This window comes from Gossypium arboreum, chromosome 4, assembly GCF_025698485.1.
Source record: "Gossypium arboreum isolate Shixiya-1 chromosome 4, ASM2569848v2, whole genome shotgun sequence".
Taxonomy (NCBI): Eukaryota; Viridiplantae; Streptophyta; class Magnoliopsida; order Malvales; family Malvaceae; genus Gossypium; species Gossypium arboreum.
This window is the reverse complement of record NC_069073.1, coordinates 103061664-103081682: the sequence shown is the minus strand read 5'-3', so window position 1 is coordinate 103081682 and position 20019 is coordinate 103061664. Positions and strand designations below refer to the sequence as shown.

The 20019-nt window shown below is 33.5% G+C and overlaps 1 protein-coding gene and 1 long non-coding RNA gene across 2 annotated transcripts; one reads left to right on the top strand and one right to left on the bottom strand.

The window, feature by feature from the left end:
- Positions 1–35: 35 nt before the first annotated feature.
- LOC108460728 (pentatricopeptide repeat-containing protein At3g53700, chloroplastic) lies at positions 36–2702 on the bottom strand. The gene has a single exon (XM_017760339.2). It carries the CDS (start codon positions 2562–2564, stop codon positions 300–302), a length of 2265 nt encoding a protein of 754 aa, XP_017615828.1. The 5' UTR covers positions 2565–2702; the 3' UTR covers positions 36–299.
- A 2470-nt stretch (positions 2703–5172) lies between these two features.
- LOC108457996 (uncharacterized) lies at positions 5173–11548 on the top strand. The gene is made up of 3 exons (XR_001867219.2): positions 5173–5836; positions 5954–6016; positions 11261–11548. It is a non-coding gene; the product is annotated as an uncharacterized LOC108457996 (long non-coding RNA).
- The last annotated feature ends 8471 nt before the right edge of the window (positions 11549–20019 follow it).

Sequence of the window (20019 nt, the reverse complement as noted above, 5' to 3'; positions counted from 1 at the left end):
CTGCAATAATGCAACATGACTGCAGTCTGAGAAGGTTAAGAGAAAAAGATGAACGTTGCTGTTTCTGCAGATAAAATACAGATGCTGGTTCATTACAACAATGCATCAGTGCCTGAAAATTTGAAAAATGGTACACAAAATCTAATAAATTCTGAGTACAAGCATTGCATCTTCCATCAAAATTGGGAACAAATTCCTGCTCCATTAACGGTAGGATAAGAACTTACCCTCAAAATACACACATAATGAACAATGAAGCTTCTTCTTCGCAACATGTTTACTAGGAGCACTATCTAGCTTCATCCTGACCAGTAAGGTTTCTTCTGCTTTCTGCTGTCCAGGATGTTTCCGAGGGTAGCCAATGCATCTTGAAATTTACGGATTCTAAGAAAACCTCTTATAATGGAAACCTCACTGTCTGAACAGTTAGCTTTATCGATCACCATATTAACCAGCTTAATTAAGGTATCCTCCATAGATAAAGCACAAAGTCCTTCAGCCAGCATATAAAATGATGAGAATTCGGGTAAAAATCCTTTCTCGGTCATCTCAACTACAAAATCAACAGCTTCTCCAATTGGTCCTCCACCACTACAAAGGCCGCGAAATATTACCTTATATGTGATGGCATCTGGAGGGTCACCCTTCTCCAACATCTCTCGATAAAGCCTCATAGCTTCATTAGCTCTCTTTCGTCTAAATAGTGCTTGAATAACAGGGTTATAAGCATGTGGAGTTAAAACCATCCCTTTCATCTGAATAGTTCTAAGGAGTTTACTTGCAACCTCAACTCTACCTGCCTTACAAAGGCCCCCAATCAGGGTCCCATATGTGACAATATCTGGTTCACACCCATTTGAAGTCATGGTTTGGACAATATCCGCTGCCTTCTTAATATCACCAGACCTGCAAAAGTATGTAAGCAAAGAATTGTATGTGAACTTGTCAGGCTTCAATCCTTCCATTAGCATTTGGTCCATAAGCTGAGCCGCCTCTTCTACCCTCCTGTTTTTGCAGAGACCATCGATGAGGGTGTTATAGGTCACGGAATTTCTTGAAACCCCTTGAAGCTCCATCTCATCAAAGATTTCCTCTGCTTCTTGGATCCTCTTGTTTTTGCAAAATCCATCAATCAAAGTATTATAAGTAATAACATTCCGAGCACAGCCACTTGACTCCATTTCTTTAAGCAGGCTTAAAGCTTCCTCTAGTTTCCCTCTACAACAAAAGCTATCAATCAACATGTTGTAGGTAAACTCATCGGGTTGGCACCCTTTATTCTTCATCTCCTCAAACAATTCCAAAGCGAGAGTATGATTTCTCGTCAGGCACAGACCTTGTATCAAAGAATTAAATGTGCAAACATCAGGTAAAATCCCCTTACTTGTAAGTAGACGTGCAAGCTCAGTGGCCTCTTCAATTTGGTTCTCCTTACAAAGGGTGCTAATCAAAGTATTATAAGTAACAGTGTTAGGCGAACAATCCCTCGAAACCATTTGGTCTAAAACCTCCACTGCCTCCTCAATCTCACCAATTTTACACAATCCCGAAATTAAAGAATTGTATGTGAATGCATCTGGATCAAACCCTTCTCGAAGCATCACATCCATGATTTCCAAAGCATGTTTAACAAAACCTGCCTTACACAAACCATTCACCAACATATTGAAGGTGAACTGATCGGGGTAAAACCCATCATTCTCCGACATCTCTTGTATAAAATCCAAGGCTTCCTCAACCCTACCTTCCTTACAAAACCCGTGTACCAAAACATTCACGGTCACATTAGTAATCGGACAACCAGCCTCCACCATTTGTCCCCTAAACCTCAAAGCACCATCCATATTACCTTCATCAATAAACCCCTGAATTATGGTGGTAAACGTTTTCTCATCAGGGGCTAAACCATAACTAGGCATTTCTTCCATCATCAAAATGGCCGGCCTAATTTGATGCGCATTACACAAAGCCTTAATCAATATGTTGAAAGTAGAAACATCAGGCTTAATCCCTCTACTAACCATCCCATCATGAGCAATTTCTACCAACTTTAACTTGTTCCCATCAACCAGAACATTCAACAAGAAATTATAAAAATGGGTATTGGGTTTTAACCCGAACTCACCTTCCATCAGCTCAACAACATGGAGAATTTCATCGTACAAACCGAACTCGGCATAACTTTCGATAAGAATTAAGAAAGTACCTGTACGAAGCTCACAACCGGAGTGCTTCACTTGTTGTAAAATAAGCTTTATGGAATCGAAGGAGCCGAGTTTTCCAAGCTTGGTGAGGAGTTCCTCGTAGATGGATAAGTTGGGGATGAAATTGGGTTGCTTAGAGGCCCAATCGAATAAGCGAAGAGCAGAGGACTCGTCGTTTTGGCGGCGGAGGGTGTGGAGGAGTTGAGTTGGAGTGAAGTCGTGGGAGAGAGGGAATTGGGTTTGGTTTGGTTGAGTAGATGAGAAGGAGATGGAGGAGAAAGGTGAAGTGGGTTTTTGGAAGAAAGGGAAAGAAGGAGAGTAAGACCAAGGGTAGCATCTGAAACATGTAGAGGAAGACATGTGTGTTATCTTTGCCCCCTTGAATTATATGTGTTTTGTGCTAAGGAAGAGAGAGATTCAGCTTAGCATTCAGCAAAGCAACGAGCGACTAAGTAATCCTTTAAAACCGGAAAGACAGACAGACACAGAGAGGAAACAAGAGCGACGCCGTTTTATCGGAGTTTAGCATTTTAGTGTCTGGCCCAACAATAAAAAGAAAACCCATTTCAGTCTCTCAGCATTAATCCGCCAATGGCAAGTTTTGGCCCATCTTATGGGGAAGATAAAGAAAGAAGGCAACTTAACTTTTAGTTTTATTTGAAAACCCAGCTTAATAAATAAATAAATAAAAAGATTATGAATGCCTAATATTTTTTAGCAAGTAAGATTTAATAATTCTTATTTAGAAGTTTATATTTGGATATGTTGCTTGCAGTTTCACCTGAATTCTATTTCTTACAGAGTACAGTTACATCGTAATTTTTTACCTCACGTTTGGTAGTACAAATTATAATATACAATTATATATATTAAAAATAATATTAATTATTATAAAAACTATCAATACGATAATTTTTTCATTAAATGATTAAAAAATAAAATTAAATAACCATATGTACTATATTAGTCTAATAAAATAGTCGATAATACACTTACTAATAAAAATAATAAGAAAAATAAACATTTAAATATATATTTTGTAACACTTTTTATAACACTTTTATAACATATTTTACAATATACTTTTTTCTGTCATAATTTTAGAAATGTTTTAGAATTTAAATAATATATTTTTATTATAATTTTATAAAATGAACATAAATTATTTTTATAATACAAACTTTTAATATTTATAATACAATTTTAGAATTTTTTTGTCATAACTATCCTAAACATTTGTACATGTTCATACTTATAATATAATTTTATAACTTAAACTTGTATAAAAAATAATTTCTTAAAGTTAAAAATATATAAGTATTTAGAAAGTCATAGGATAATTGAATTTGGATATAATTACCTAGGTAATTAATCTTATTCTCATTCTCTCTCTAAGAATTGAAAAGTGCAATTGAAATTTAATGAGATCCACTAATTACAAAGGTTACTATAACATACCATTCATGTGTAGTTACAAATAATTACACCCAAATTCAATTACTAGATAATTTTCTAAATACTACCTAAAATTTGGTGAATTAGATTAGAATTAAACTTAGTTTTTAGTTTTTGGTAGGGATGTTAATGGTTGAATTTAGTTGAAATAATTTTTTTTGAATAAACAGACTGAATTTTATAGAAATACTAAAACAATCCTGGAACAAAAGAGAAAGTCCAACAAATGTCGATTAAATCCAAAACAGAAACAAGGCCTAGTAGATAAAGGCCTACATAGTAGAAAAATGAAACAATAAAACTAAAGGAAACCTAAAAACCGTCTTTTTTTTTATAAAATTAACCTAAAAATTTAATTAATTATACAAATGACTTATTTTTTTGATTAAATACATAAATGACCTAAAATCTATAGTGAAAGTTGGTGGAGCCAAAGAGTTTGGCGCCACTAACATGTCACATCAGCAACCGAGATAAAAAAATTAATTTTTTAGTGGAACTATGTAGAATTGTGCCACCTGTATAAATATTAGAGAAATACTATAATTTCTAAAAAATGATGGGACTTTAATAAAAAAATTGTATTTTCTGGCGGAGCCAAATAAATTGGCGCCACCAGTTCCCAATCTAATTTTTTTTAAATTTTCTAAAATTTTAAATATATTAAAAAAATTTTAAAAAAATTAAATTTGCCTCTACTTCAAATTTTTAAATATGTTTTAAAATTATAATATATTTAAATATATTAAAATTTCAAAATTTATTATATTCAACATTTTCTTTAACATATTTAAAATTTTAATATATTTACATTTTTAATTTTTTAAATTTTAAATATATTAAAAAAATTCTCTTTACCTATTAAAAATATATTAAATATATTAAAAGTTTAAAATATATTTTAAAAATACATTGAATATATTAAAATTTTAAAATTGGTTATACTTAAACATTTTTAATATATTTAATTTTTTAAAATATATTAAAAATATTAAAATATTAAAATTGGTTATACTTAACATTTTTAATATATTTAAATTTTATTAAGTTTTATAAAATTTTAAATATATTAAGAATTTTTTACCTATTAAAATATATATTAAGTATATTAAAATTTTAAATATATTAAACTTTTAAAATTAATTATACTTAACATTTTTAATATATTTAAAATTTTAGAAAACTTAAAAAATCACATTAGAAATTGGTGGTGTCAATTTATTTGGTTCCACCAGAAAATAGAAAATTTTTATTAAAGTCCCCTCATTTTTCAGAAATTATAGTATTTCCTAATATTTATATAATTGGTGTCATTCTACATACTCCACTAAAAATTAATTTTTTTATCCCAGTTGCTGACATGACATGTTGGTAGTGCCAAACTCTTTGACTCCACTAATTTTCACTGTAAATTTTAGGTCATTTATGTGTTTAATAAAAAAATGAATCATTTATATAATTAATTAAAATTTTTAGATTAATTTTATAAAAAAACCCTAAAAACCCTATCCAGTCAAAGAAATGAATTGTCACCCACTCCACTTTCCAAAAACCTCTTTTTTGTTGTCAGTTTTAGTTTCATGAAGAGCTCCTTAATGCTACCCAGAACCCCCATCTAGCACGCTCTCCAGTGATTCAAAGGTCCCCAAAGCCTCTCAATTATGCTCTCGTTCCCATTGCCTTCCAAATCCCAACGATTCTATGGTGTAAGAAGGTACAGATCCTTCCAGGTAAACCTCTTCACTCCTCTTAAGACTTTATGTTGCGATTATATGGGTTGTCTGGTTCGCCAATCATGAAATATATTTGAATCAAATGCTTTGAAATCATCTTTTGTACTATTGAATATCTTTGATGTATGCTCCTATCTTTGATTTGTCTAAAACGTTGGACTGACATTTTTTATTACTGTTAACTCATCGCATTTGATTTCTACTGAATCCACTCCATTGCTAATCCCCAACCTTACCGCTTGAGAACATACACAAGCCTCCGCAGCGAACAGAGAAGCAACCTTCTTCTTCAATGGCGATTTTGAGATCAGGACCTTTCCACTATCATCTTTGGCAATTAGTCCCGAGGCCGATCTAAATTGTAGAGGGTTATAGGCCGCGTCTAAGTTTATTCAAATGGTTTGGTTTTCTGGAGGCCTCCATTCGGAAACAATACACCGTTTGGTAAGATTTCTATCCCCCAATGCATCAATTTTCTGAATATATCTAGTAATCATTTATGATATTCCCCTTCTAGAACTGTTTTCGCCCTCATGGATATTTTTATTCCTTTCGGTCCAGATAACCCAAAGTGCGTAGCAAAAGATACAACATTGGTGACTCGATCCTCTTCTAAACACCCAGGTGAGCCATTCCCAGTTTCCCAGATTAGGCATAGATAATACCCATACAAGATTTAAAAAATTCCAATTTTTTTCTGATATAAGACATTCTCTAAACACATGCGTTATAGTCTCCACTCCATCGCCACATCTTGGACATGTTGTACTCAATTTGAACCTTCTATAATGTAGATTTATTAGAGTAGGCAGAAAATTCCATGAAACTTTACATACTGTAATTTTTTGTTTTGAGGTTCCATAGTTTTCTATTAAAATGTTTCATATTGTTATGTAAATCAGTAGTATTAGGATCAAAAGTACTATTGAGAAATAGTTTGTACCCACTCCGGATTGAGAACTCACCAAAAGACTCTCCCCTCCATACTACCATATCTTCATGTTCCATCGTGGCCAAAGGAATCCTCAGGATTCTACTTGCATCAACTTCAAAAAAGGTATCCTTAACAACACCAACTTTCCAAGTTTTAGTCAAACTATTAATTCATTCTGATACCCTTGTTATTCCATTGTCACTAACACTACCATTGATTCTATAATTTTTAGCTCCCCGGATCCATACAGCTTTTACAACAAAAAATTTGTCTCCTTTCCCAACCCTTCAACAGAGCCCCTTTTTAAGGAGACCCTTAGTTACTCAAATACTCTTCCAGGTATAAGAAGGTAGATTTCCTAACCTAGCTTCCAAAAAATTACATTGCAGATAATATTTAGCTTTAAACACTTGAGTTAACAAGGAATTTGGATTATTAATAAGACGCCAACCCTGTTTTGCTAACAATGCTAATTTAATTTTTGCTAGGCTTTGAAAACCCAAGCCTCCTATTTCTTTAAACTTACAAAGCCTACTCCATTCACACTAATGTATACCCCTCCTACCATGTCTTTTTTGCCACCAAAATCTAGCCATTATGCTCTTCAACTCCCCACAAAGTGACTTAGGCAGCAAGAAACACATCATAGATTATGTTGGAATGACTTGTAGGACAACTTTAATGAAAATTTCTTTTCTCCTTTGAGAAAAAATTCTTGTACTCCAACTGCCGATTTTTTGTTTGACCATATCCTTTAAAATCTAAAATGCCCACTTCTTTCATCTTCCCACCATATTTGAAAGTCCCAAGTAACGCTTTAGATCATTCGAACACCTAACACCCAAAATTCTTGAAATTGAGAGCCTCACACTTTCGATAGTATTCAAACTGAAGAAAATAATTAACTTATCATAATTAACTTTTCAATGTGTGAGCCCCCTTTTATTTGCCTCACTAAACAACATGCAATTATCAGCAAATAAAAAATGTGTTATTTGTGGTCTACTTCTACTAACCTTGTCCCCTTTAAGCAAGCCTTCATTCAAAACCAACTTCATCAGAATCGAAAAACCTTCGCTACAGATTAGAAAAAAAAAAAGGAACAGACTCAAAGGGTGTTCTTGACGAAGCCCTCTATCGGCTTGAAAATTTTCCCAACGTTGCCGTTAACAATTACCGAATATGAAATAGAGGTAATACATCACATAATTAAATCCACCCATGACATGGCAAAACCCATTCCCTCCATCATGACCCGAAGGAAACTCCATTTAACTCTATCATTTGCTTTGCTTATATCTAGATTTAATGTTATAAAATCGTTGTTTCTCACACTTTTTTGTCTAAAGGAGTGTAAGATCTCATAAGTCAATTGATCGACTGTAAACATCACAACAGAAATGTGCTAGCGTACACTGTCAACGTAAGTATAATAAATAGATGTGAGTCTGTCTGATATCGATCCCACAGGGATGGTTGTTTTTTGTCTATTATTGTAAGTGTAATAACTAGATAGAAATGAGATAAATTGTGAGTATAGTTGTCGAAGCAATAACTCGAAAATAATAAGATAAAGTATGCTATGGATAAACTGGGATCCCCAATATGAATCTTCAATAGTATACTAAGTACTCACAAGTATAAAAGATAGGTGATTGTCGAAGCAATAAAATTTAATGTATATCTTACCAAATGCCACTCTTTTATTTAATCTGGGACTTAACCATGCACATGAACCTTACTTTTCGATGATGGCAATATGACACTATTAAGAACAAGTGGACTAAATTCCTTTGATCCTTATTTAACTTTTGTTGAAATGCTTATTAGCTCAAACTCTCACTGTACCTTCCAGTGTTAGTGACTGCAATAACATTTCCATGTTTAAAACATTCAAACATGTAACATCCCGATTTTAGGCCTAATCGGAACAATGGTTTCGGGACCACAAATCTGATGAGGAAAATTTTATTTTTATTATATTTTTATGGTCTACAATTTCATGGAATGATTTCGTAAAAATTTATTTTGAAAATTCTTGACGTTTGGACACTCAATTTAGTAAAAAAGACTAAATCGTAAAAAGTGCAAAAGTTGAGTTCTACATGCTAGAGGTGTCCAATTATTATGAAATTTTAAATTGGAGGTCTTTATATGGTAATTAGACATTGTTTAAGTTGGTGGAACAAAATGGACATGGTTAGGCATGTTTCCAAAGGTTTTCATTAAGGGCATTTTGGTTATTTAGTTATTAAAATTAATTAAAAACAAAATTAAAAGTCAATTTTTGTCCATCTTCAACCTCTTAGCTGAAACTTTCATGGAAAAACCATGGCTAGGGTTTTTCAAGCTTCCAAGCTCAATTGTAAGTCCATTTTATTCCCTTTTTAATGATTTTTACGTTTTTTAAATCTCCATAACAAGATCCATCTATTTCTACCATTAATTTGAGCTAGGTTTCATGTTTAAAAAATGACCCATGTGTGACATGCATGCATTTTGATGTCTAATGGTAGAAAACGAGTGTTGGGTGTTAAATAAGCGACTTTTACTAAGCGATTTTCGATGAAAATGTCCGAAATGACCATTTTGCAAAAGTTGTAAAAATGGTATAAAAGGGTGTTTTGATGAGAATTGTAATTTTCTATAGTTATGAAAATGGTTTGGCTAGGCCTACAGAGTGAGAAATTTGAATAAAAATCACTTTACGAGCCTAAGGGTAAAAGTGTAATTTTGACATAATTTAGGGGCAAAAATTTAATTTTGGAACAATATGATATTTGGATCACATTAAATAATGTGACTAATAATTAGACTAAATATGATATTATAGATAAGGAAAAACGAGGATTGGACCTAGATTGGGTGAAAAAATGGAAAATCAACGGTTAGGTTTTTTTTTTTTGCTATTTTAGTGCCAAGGTAATTTCGTGTGTCAATAAAATTTGAAAGGCTATATTTGAATTGAAAATTCTATATTATTATTGAACGAATGACATGATTTGATATATTGAAAAGTGATGAAAGAATGGTATATAAAATTTGTAAGAACAATAATATATGACTAGTAGCACATGAAATGTTAGATGGTTCAATCATTGATGGCTTGCTATATAATAGCTGAATATATTGAGAATTTGATATAACATAATGTTTTATTAAAGTTGGATAACTTGTGAAAGAGTGAAAAGGAAGGTAAGTCCATTTGCAAGTAAATACAATGTGTGAGGTATGTTGATTGTTTAAATGATGATTATATGATAAATGTATGCTCTTGGTAAGAATATAAATTGAATGCTCAATGTATGAAAATTTATGAAACATTGACATGATTGATAATAAGAGGAAGAAAAATCTTGGTTGAATGAAATAGGATATTCGATGGATTCTTGAAAAGGAATTGATGGTAAAAAGGATCTAGTTGGGACGGGTGATCCAATCCATATATAGCCCTCCCAAAGAATGTGTGAATGGATTTAGCTTGGACGGGTATTCCGAATTAGGTTCTGAATTTAGCTTGGACTGGTAATTCAGATTCGATTTCATTTGAGTATATGTCGTTGTAAGGGATTTAGCCTGGACTGGTAATCCCGACAATACTCTATGAGTTTATATTATAGGGGATTTAGCCTGAACTGGTGATCCTGTTGTAAGAAAGGAGGTTCGCAAGAGTGTGCTTTTTAGAAAGGGAAAATATGAATTGACGGACATGAACTTGTAAAGTGATCTAGCCTCTCGAAGAATATGTGTGCAATATGGATTTAGCCCGGACAGGTAATCTGATTAGGGTATGAATTTAGCCTGGACTGGTAATTGAGATCCGAGCTCATGAGAGTAATTGTTGTTATAGAGGATTCAGCCTGGATTGGTAATCCCGACATTTACTCTATGAGTTTATATTACGGGGGATTTAGCCTAGACTGGTAATCCCACCGTAAGAGCGAGGTTCGCGGGAGTGCGTACTTGAAATCATCACTTGTATGAATTGACGGTGAATGGATATCCATCGAGATTCCGAGAAATTCAATGAGATTAATATGAGAAATGAAATAAAAAGGTTCCTGCCATGATAAACTCATTTATGTTATATGATACAGTTATGATGTATATGAATTTTCATGTTTGGACGAGTGTTGTGCTAAATGATAGCACAGGTAAGTACTTGAAACCCATGGACTTGTGATAAGAATGAAAATGAATAAGTGATACTTATGAGAGTAATATCATGAAAATCTTGTGATGGTACCATTATATTGTACTAAAACAGTTTGGATAGCAACAGTAGTCCTATTTTGGAAATCCACCAAAAATTGTGGAAGTTGAATTAAAAGCTAAATAAAATATGAAATTAAAGCTTATCGAGTTTAGTTTCTTATAAAGGAAATGGTGCAAGTAAAGAAGTATCTTATTATGAGATATTTAAATGTTTGTGAAACGGGGTCAGAGTGATCTCAGACTCCCCTGTCTTAACTTTGGAAAATCATTAAAAAATTGTATGAAAATAATCATGGGTTATAAATTACATTCTTAAAATCCTTAATGAGTCCATTTTCAAAAGAAATAGACGAGACCATCATCCGAGTCCCGTACTATGAGATAAATAAATTTTAGTAAAGAAAAGTTGAAGATGTCAAATAGCAAAATAGGGGAGAATTTGAATAATAAACTGTACTTATTAGCTAGACTAAAAATTCTAAAAATTTTATGGTTAGAAGATATGTGAGTCTAGTTTCTGGGAAAATTAGTAATTTTCAATTTGGAGTCCTGTAGCTCCAGATATAAATAATTTAGTGATCATGACTCGAGAAAATAGCTTAATTAGACTTTGAATAAATAGAGAGGAATTGAAAAATAGCATATTAATACATTGCTTATTATTTTTCATGCGAGCTTCCTAAGCATAAAACTTACTCCTTCTTTTCCATTTCTTTTAGTGTTGTCAGGTCAGCTCGGGGTTAGAGATCATCGGAGGCAGCATCACACTATCAAGCCAATACTTTTGGAATATTGTTACACATGTTAGAATTATCAAGTCAGTGGCATGTATAGGGACCTAGTTTTATGACATTTGTTATTATGATTTGGCCAAATTTATTGGCCTATTTTGAGCTATTGTATATGGCCATGAGATGCGGCTCATATTGATTATGACTTGTAAGTCTAGCTAGTCATGTTATGATTTATTGCTTATGATATGAAGATATGATTATGATTGTTTGTCATGCATGGTTGGCAATATGTCATGTGTGTTGAATACATGTTTTATGACCATGAATTAAATGTGTAATATAGAGATAAAATAATAATGTTTTGAACATGGAAGTTTGATGATAAGTTGAAATAAATTGGCACAAAGATAACTATGGTATGATTAGTCTTGGTTTAATGTGAGAATGTGTAACACATGCATGTTGATAAGTAAATGATATGTTTGTATCATAATTGAGGATGTTGAATGTCATTGGATCCATGTAAATTGTGTGCATGTAAGAGTGAAAAAAAGGCTTGGAAAATAGCCTAAAAGTTAACTACACGGGATAAGACACGACCGCGTGTCTCAACCGTGTGAGGGACACGGCCTGGGGACACGGGCATGTGGCCTGGCCTTGTGGTTCAATTTATTTGCTAACGTTATAAACAGAGAGTTACACGACCTGAAGACATGGGCGTGCCCCTGTGTCCACATGGGTGTGTGATCCTTTTTCATGGGAAAAAACTTATAAGTTTTTCCCAGAACTTTCCAAAGTTTTCGGTTTAGTCCCGAACCATTTCTAAAGCATGTTTTGGGCTTTCCAAAGTTCTCGGTTTAGTCCCGAACCATTTCTAAAGCATGTTTTGGGCTTTGTAAACCCAAATAAGGGAAAATGTGCATGTGATTGAATGTTTTAGAATATGAATGAAATTTTATGGCTCGGTTTGCATGATTATTTTTGTGTAAGTCCGGTAGTGCATCGTACCCTGTCCCGGAGTAAGACACGGGTAAGGGGTGATACATTTAGTGGTATCCGAGCTATAGTTTAGTCGGTTCTCAGACTAACCTAGCATATGTGTGAGAGTCTAACTATACATGCCACCAATCTGAGATAGTGTGATGTTTCTCGACACGTATGTAGCCACTTTGTGTAAACAAAGGAACTCCCCAACTGAGCTACATCCGACCATATTGATTGTGATAAGGAGGTATTTGAGTAAAGCGCAGTTATGAGAAGTTGAAACTTGGAAAGGTAAAAATAAGATTCATAATACCCTGTTATAGATAAAATGTCATAGTCCTGATTGGATATTAAAATTTTATAGATTGCAATGAATTATTGAAATGAGATAAAGGATTATATGGCATAATGAGCTTACCTTTGATTGATTGATAACTCCATGATGTACATGGCTGAATTGCTCGAGTAAATGCTTGTGTTTAAGTAACTTACCAAAGATATAGATGGAATGAATATTCACGTAAGCTTATATGAAAGATTATAGTTGATAAGCTCGTATAGTTTAAGTAAATGTGTTAAATTGCTTGGACTAATTTGTATGATTGTAATGATATGTAACATAATGATACATGAAATAAAAGTTGCAATTGTGATGTAAGTATCCATATTTGTTTGACCCTTGTATGATGTTGCTATAATGATGAAAGTTGTGTTGCATGTATATGTATATGAGGGTCGAGTCAGAGGCCCTACGACCCTCCTCCCTCTTACCAAAGTGGTGTTTTATAATGGAATTTCTTGAGATTTGTGTTGAATAAGTTTCCAGGTGAGAAACCAAAGAGTTCAGTGATAGAATGGTTATAAGCTGGATTAGTGATTAAGAATGGATTGATAAGTACAGATAGAGCTAGAAAGATATCGGATTGACTGAAAGATTGTTTAATTTTCGCAACAACGCAGTTAGTGAAAAGGTGGATTTTAGTAAAACGATCTATCCTGGTATGAAGTCGAGAAATGTATTAGTTGAAATTCTCTCATGAGCTAATTCCCTTTAGTGAAGGAATAAAATGGAATTTTTGATGCAGAAAATAGTTAAAGGAATAATGTTCGAATGTGAGATGTTTAGGTATGATAATTATAGTGAGCAGATGATGACAGTCTCTCTTAAGGCACTCTATGAGTCCATTTATTTCTGGAAATTTGTTGTAGTGGTTGTATATTCTCTGATGAATTTCGTAATATGGAAATGTTCCCTGATTTTAATGATAGACAAAGGCATTATCAGTCTGATTGGTACATAATCTACATGATCCTATTTCTTTCTGGTATTTTGTTACCTTCCGTATGTTGGGAAATGATGAAAAAAGGTGCATATGATGCTATGATTCAGTTTCTTCTAATAGTTGATTTGTCCGATATGTATATAGGAAGGTATATTATTCTTGTTACATCTATCTTTGGCGGTCAGAATGATATTTTCTTCTAGATTTCTTTTCTCTAAAGAACCATTAAGGTCTTTCATATTTTCTTATGAACCTTGTTCTCGGTCTTTTGATACGGTATCGTGATTGGGTTTTCTTGTTTTGGATTTTTTTATGTTGGATTTCTATATTCTGGATTTCTCCATTATGGATTTCCTTGTCTTGAATTCTTGGTCATCTTTATCTCGTAAGTTGTCGAGCATGGCTTATGGTTAAAGTATGACCTTTAGCTTGTGATATATATATCAAGTATGATTATGCTTTTGATTTGATCATGGTAATTTGGTGATCTTAGTATTTGAATGTCTCTAAATTTCCGTATAAGGATTTAACATTGGCAAAGGCTTAAGTGGTAAATTTTTTGTCTTGTGAAATTAATGGCTTAATTCATAATTGGCAAAGTTTGGACAGATGACAACATTGTTAACCGAAGCCTTTGAACTAGTCTAGTTTGTGTTGAGCAAAGACTTCCTGATTTTTAATGATGTATTGTTGTTTGAATAGTGATGTGTTTTAAGACAACAAGGCAAGTGATAGCTTAAAGTATCTGATGTCATAGAAAGACCTGAGTTTGATATAGTGCAAATGACTTGGGTATTAAAAGATGATGAGATGGTTATTGTATGATCTTTGTGTAAGAATATTTGAAATGTTAATGGGGTTAAAGCCGAGCATTAGGTTCTATCAGAGTTATCCTTGCCAATATTAACATTAGGATGGAAAATGAGAAAAGGGTTATCCTCAAGGCCTTATCAGATCATCCCTGTCTTTGAAAGAGAAAAATGTCATGTAGCCTATTGTTAAATATTTGACGAGATATGTAAATCATGCTGGTAGGTACTGAGTTTTCGCTCATCAAGTTCGAGGAATTTCGTGTCTTTATGATTGATGAATTTCTTGGAATGCTAGTCTCCACTAATCGGATTGAGATCCGGGTTTCATATCATGATTTCTTGGGAAAGCCAAAGGAGGCTTTGAAATGAAAGGTAACCGAGAGTTGAATTGACAAATAATCGAACCGTGTGAAATTATAGAAAGTATAAGGCCGGGATGAACTGGCTAGTTTCACTATCCGAATTCGAAAAAGATTCAAGTATGAATGTATATGTAACATGATGGTATGGATCAGACTTTTGAATACATGAAGTTTCTGATAGAGATTAAGTTTCAGTGAAAGTGTTGTAAACCGAAAACCACTCATGATTCTTGTATGTGGAATTTAAAAGATAGGTAGTAAAAGCTCAACTTGAGTGAAATTTCTTTGACATCGATTATAGGATTGAGGAAAATAAGTGAAAAACCAAAATCGCTTTTCTGGTAAGATTTTCGGGGACGAAAATCCCTAAAGGGGGGAGAAATGTAACATCCCGATTTTGGGCCTAGTCTGAATAGTGATTTCGGGACCACAAATTCGAATGAGGAAAATTTTATTTTTTATTATATTTTTATGGTCTAAAATTTTACGGAATGATTTCGTGAAAATTTCGTTTGAAAATTTTTGACGTTTGGGCACTCAATTTAGTAAAAAGGACTAAATCGTAAAAAGTGCAAAAGTTGAGTTCTACATGCTAGAGGTGTCCAATTGTTATGAAATTTTAAATTGAAGGTCATTATATGGTAATTAGACCATTGGCTGAGTTGGTGGACAAAAATGGATATGGTTAGGCATGTTTCTAAAGTTTTTCATTAAGGGCATTTTGGTCATTTAGTTATTAAAATGAATTAAAAACAAAATTAAAAGCCAATTTTTGTCCATCTTCAACCTCTTAGCTGAAACTTTCATGGAAAAACCATGGCTAGGGTTTTTCAAGCTTCCAAGCTCAATTGTAAGTCCGTTTTATCCCCTTTTTAATGATTTTTACGTTTTTTTAATCTCCGTAACAAGATCTATCTATTTCTACCATTAATTTGAGCTAGGTTTCATGCTTAAAAAATACCCATGTGTGACATGCATGCATTTTGATGTCTAATGGTAGAAAATGAGTGTTGGGTGTTAAATAAGCGACTTTTACTAAGCGATTTTCGATGAAAATGTCCGAAAGGACCATTTTGCAAAAGTTGTAAAAATGGTATAAAAGGGTGTTTGGATGAGAATTGTAATTTTCTATAGTTATGAAAATGGTTTGGCTAGGCCTACAGAGTGAGAAATTTGAATAAAAATCACTTTACGAGCCTAAGGGCAAAAGTGTAATTTTGACACAATTTAGGGGCAAAAATATAATTTTAGAAAAATATGATATTTGGATCACATTAAATAATGTGACTAATAATTAGACTAAATGTGATATTATAGATAAGGGAAAACGAGGATTGGACCTAGATTGGGTGAAAAATGGAAAATCGACGGTTAGGTTTCTTTTTGCTATTTTGGTGCCAAGGTAAGTTTGTGTGTCAATAAAATTTACAACGCTATATTTGAATTAAAAATTATATATTATTATTGCACGAATGACATGATTTAATATATTGAAAAGTGATGAAAGAATGGTATATAAAATTTGTAAAAACAATGATATATGGCTAGTAGCACATGAAATGTTGGATGCTTCAATCATTGATGGCTTGCCATATAATCGCTAAATATATTGAGAATTTGATATAACAAGATGTTTTATTAAGTTGGATAACTTGTGAAAGAGTGAAAAGGAAGGTAAGTCCATTTGCAAGTAAATACAATGTATGAGGTATGTTGATTGCTTAAATTATGATTATATGATAAATGTATGCTCTTGATAAGAATATGATTTGAATGCTCAATGTATGAAAATTTATGAAACATTGACATGATTGATAATAAGAGGAAGAAAAATCTCGGTTGAATGAAATAGGATATTCGATGGATTCTTGAAAAGGAATTGATGGCAAAAAGGATCTAGCCGGGACGAGTGATCCAATCCCTATATAGCCCTCCCGAAGAATATGTGTGAACAGATTTAGCCCGGATGGGTAATCCAAATTAGGTTCTGAAGTTAGCCTGGACTGGTAATTCAGATCTGATCTCATTTGAGTATATGTCGTTGGAGGGATTTAACCTGGACTGGTGATCCTACTGTAAGAAAGGAGGTTCGCGGGAGTGTGCTTTTTAGAAAGGGAAAATACGAATTGACGAACATGAACTTGTAAAGTGATCTAGCCTCCCGAAGAATATGTGTGCAATATGAGTTTAGCCCGGATGGGTAATCTGATTAGGGTCTGAATTTAGCCTGGACTGGTAATTCAAATTCGAGCTCACGAGAGTAATTTTCGTTACAGGGGATTTAGCCTAGATTGGTAATCCCGACATTTACTTTATAAGTTTATATTACGGGGAATTTAGCCTGGACTGGTAATCCCGCCGTAAGAGCGAGGTTCGCGAGAGTGCATACTTGAAATGATCACTTGTATGAATTGACGGTGAATGAATATCCATCGAGATCCCGAGAAATTCAAAGAGATTAATATGTGAAATGAAATAAAAAGGTTCCTGCCATGATAAATTGAATTATGTTATATAATACTGTTATGATGCATATGAATTGTCATGTTTGGACGAGTGTTGTGCTAAATGATAGAACAGGTAAGTACTCGAAACCCATGGACTTGTGATAAGAATTAAAATGAATGAGTGATACTTATGAGAGTAATTTTATGAAAATCTTGTGATGGTATCATTATATTGTACTAAAACAGTTTAGACAATAGCAGTAGTCCTACTTTAAAAATCCACCAAAAATTGTGGAAGTCGAATTAATGACCGAATAAAATATGGAATTAAAGCTTATCTTTGAATGTTTGTGAAACAGGGTCAGAGTGATCTCGGACTCCCCTGTCTTAACTTTGAAAAATCATTAAGAATTGTATGAAAATAATCATGGGTTATAAATTACATGCTTAAAATATTTAATGAGTGTATTTTCAAGGGAAATAGACGAGAGTATCATCAGAGTCCCGTACTATAAGATAAATAAATTTTAGTGAAGAAAAGTCGAAGATGTCAAACAGCAAAACAGAGGAGACTTTTAATAATAAACTGTACTTATTAGCTGGACCAAAAATTTTGAAAATTTTATGGTCAGAAGATATGTGAGTGTCGTTTCTGGGAAAATTAGCGATTCTCAATTTGGAGTCTTGTAGCTCCGGATATAAATAATTTAGTGACTATGACTTGAGAAAATAGCTTAACTGGACTTTGAATAAATAGAGAGGAGTTGAAAAATAGCATATTAATACATTGCTTATTATTTTTCATGCGAGCTTACTAGGCGTAAAGCTTACTCCCTCATTTCCATTTCTTTTAGTGTTGTCAGGTCGACTCGGGGTTTGAGATCGTCGAAGGCAGCATCACACTATCAAGCCAATACCTTTGGAATATTGTTACATATGTTAGAATTATCAAGTCAGTGGCATGTATAGGGACCTAGTTTTATGACATTTGTTATTATGATTTGGCCAAATGTATTGCCCTATTTTGAGCTGTTGTATATGGCCATGAGATGTGGCTCATATTGATTATGGCTTGTAAGTCTACCTAGTCATGTTATGATTTATTACTTATGATGTGAAGATATGATTATGATTGTTTGTCATGCATGGTTGGCAATATGTCATGTGTGTTGAATGCATGTTTTATGACCATGAATTAAATGTGTAATATGGAGATAAAATAATAATGTTTTGAACATATGAAGTTTGATGATAAGTTGAAATAAATTGGCACTAAGATAACTATGGTATGACTAGTCTTGGTTTAATGTGAGAATGTGTAACACATGCATGTTGATAAGTAAATGATATGTTTGTATCATAATTGAGGATGTTGAATGCCACTGGATCCATGTATATGTGTGTGCATGTAAGAGTGACAAAAAGGCTTGGAAAATAGCCTAAGACTTAACTACACGGGATAAGACACGACCGTGTGTCTCAACCGTGTGAGGGACACGGCCTAGGGACACGGCCATGTGGCCTGGCCGTGTGGTTCAATTTATTTGCTAACGTCATAAACAGAGAGTTACATAGCTTGAGGACACGGGCGTGCCCCTGTGTCCACATGGGCGTGTGGCCCTATTGCATGGGAAAAAACTTCTAAGTTTTTCCCAGAGCTTTCCAAAGTTCTCAGTTTAGTCTCGAACCCTTTTTAAAGTATGTTTTGGGCTTTGTAAACCCAAATAAGGGACTATGTGCATGTGATTGAATGTTTTAGAATATGAATGAAATTTTATGGTCCATTTTGCATGATTGTATGTGTTTAAGTCCGATAATGCCTCGTACATTGTCCCGGCGTAAGACACAAGTAAGGGGTGTTACAAAACCCCCAAAATTAAATAATAAAAATAAGATTTAATAAGATAACATTCAAAAAAGCATTCATTGCAGTTCTATACGGTAGAAAACATAGAGTAATCACCAGCGTTTTCAAAGAAATGAGAAATAATCTAATTGAGAATACTATTCCTAGGCTACTCGATTGAATCTCTCTATTCCCCCCATGTTCTGCACTTATATCTCCTTGTTAGAAGTGGATCTGCATTAGCCTTCATGTTAGGTCACCCAAAGGAAGCTTAAGCTACCATGGCTGTAAGCTTCAAACTAGGGTAAGAGAATGGCGGTTCAGCAAAAAATCCTCTCTTCATTCTCCTCACATTCTCCTTTTATGTTTTTCTCAATAGTATAGATGTCCTTCTCTCAAGATTCTTCTGTCCTTGTTCATACAAGGTAGATACACCAGACTGGACAGCTCACTCATAGTTGGCTCTTATCAAATACGCAATTTAGAATTAACTCATGCAGTGACATTGCGGGCATCTATCGATTGCGGCAAAAATTCCGGACGTAATCTGGAATTAACTCATGCAGCGACATTAATGCAATAAGATAGCATAATTAAGGATAAAATAAGCTAGGATTCACTGAGTTATAAAATGCAATTTACTAAATTGAACATGCTAAAATGTACTCTAAAGGTAACTAAATAGGAACAATTTAACCAATAAGTAAGGGGAAAACTTATGTTCTTTTTAGTGCTATCACCAATAGTCCATTATCAGAAATTAACCTTTTTGACACTAAATCACTTTAGGCACTATCAATGCAATCTTCTAAAACTCATTTAAAATGGTTAGCAATCACTTTAGCTATCAATTTATAAATGACTATGCATAAACTAATAGGCCTAAAATTTTTAAGATACCTTGGATGGGGAATTTTAGGAATTAGAACAATATTGGTAATGTTTAAAGTATTCATCGCCTTACCTCCATTCAACACCTCCAAACAAAGATTGGTAATCTCTCTCTCCAT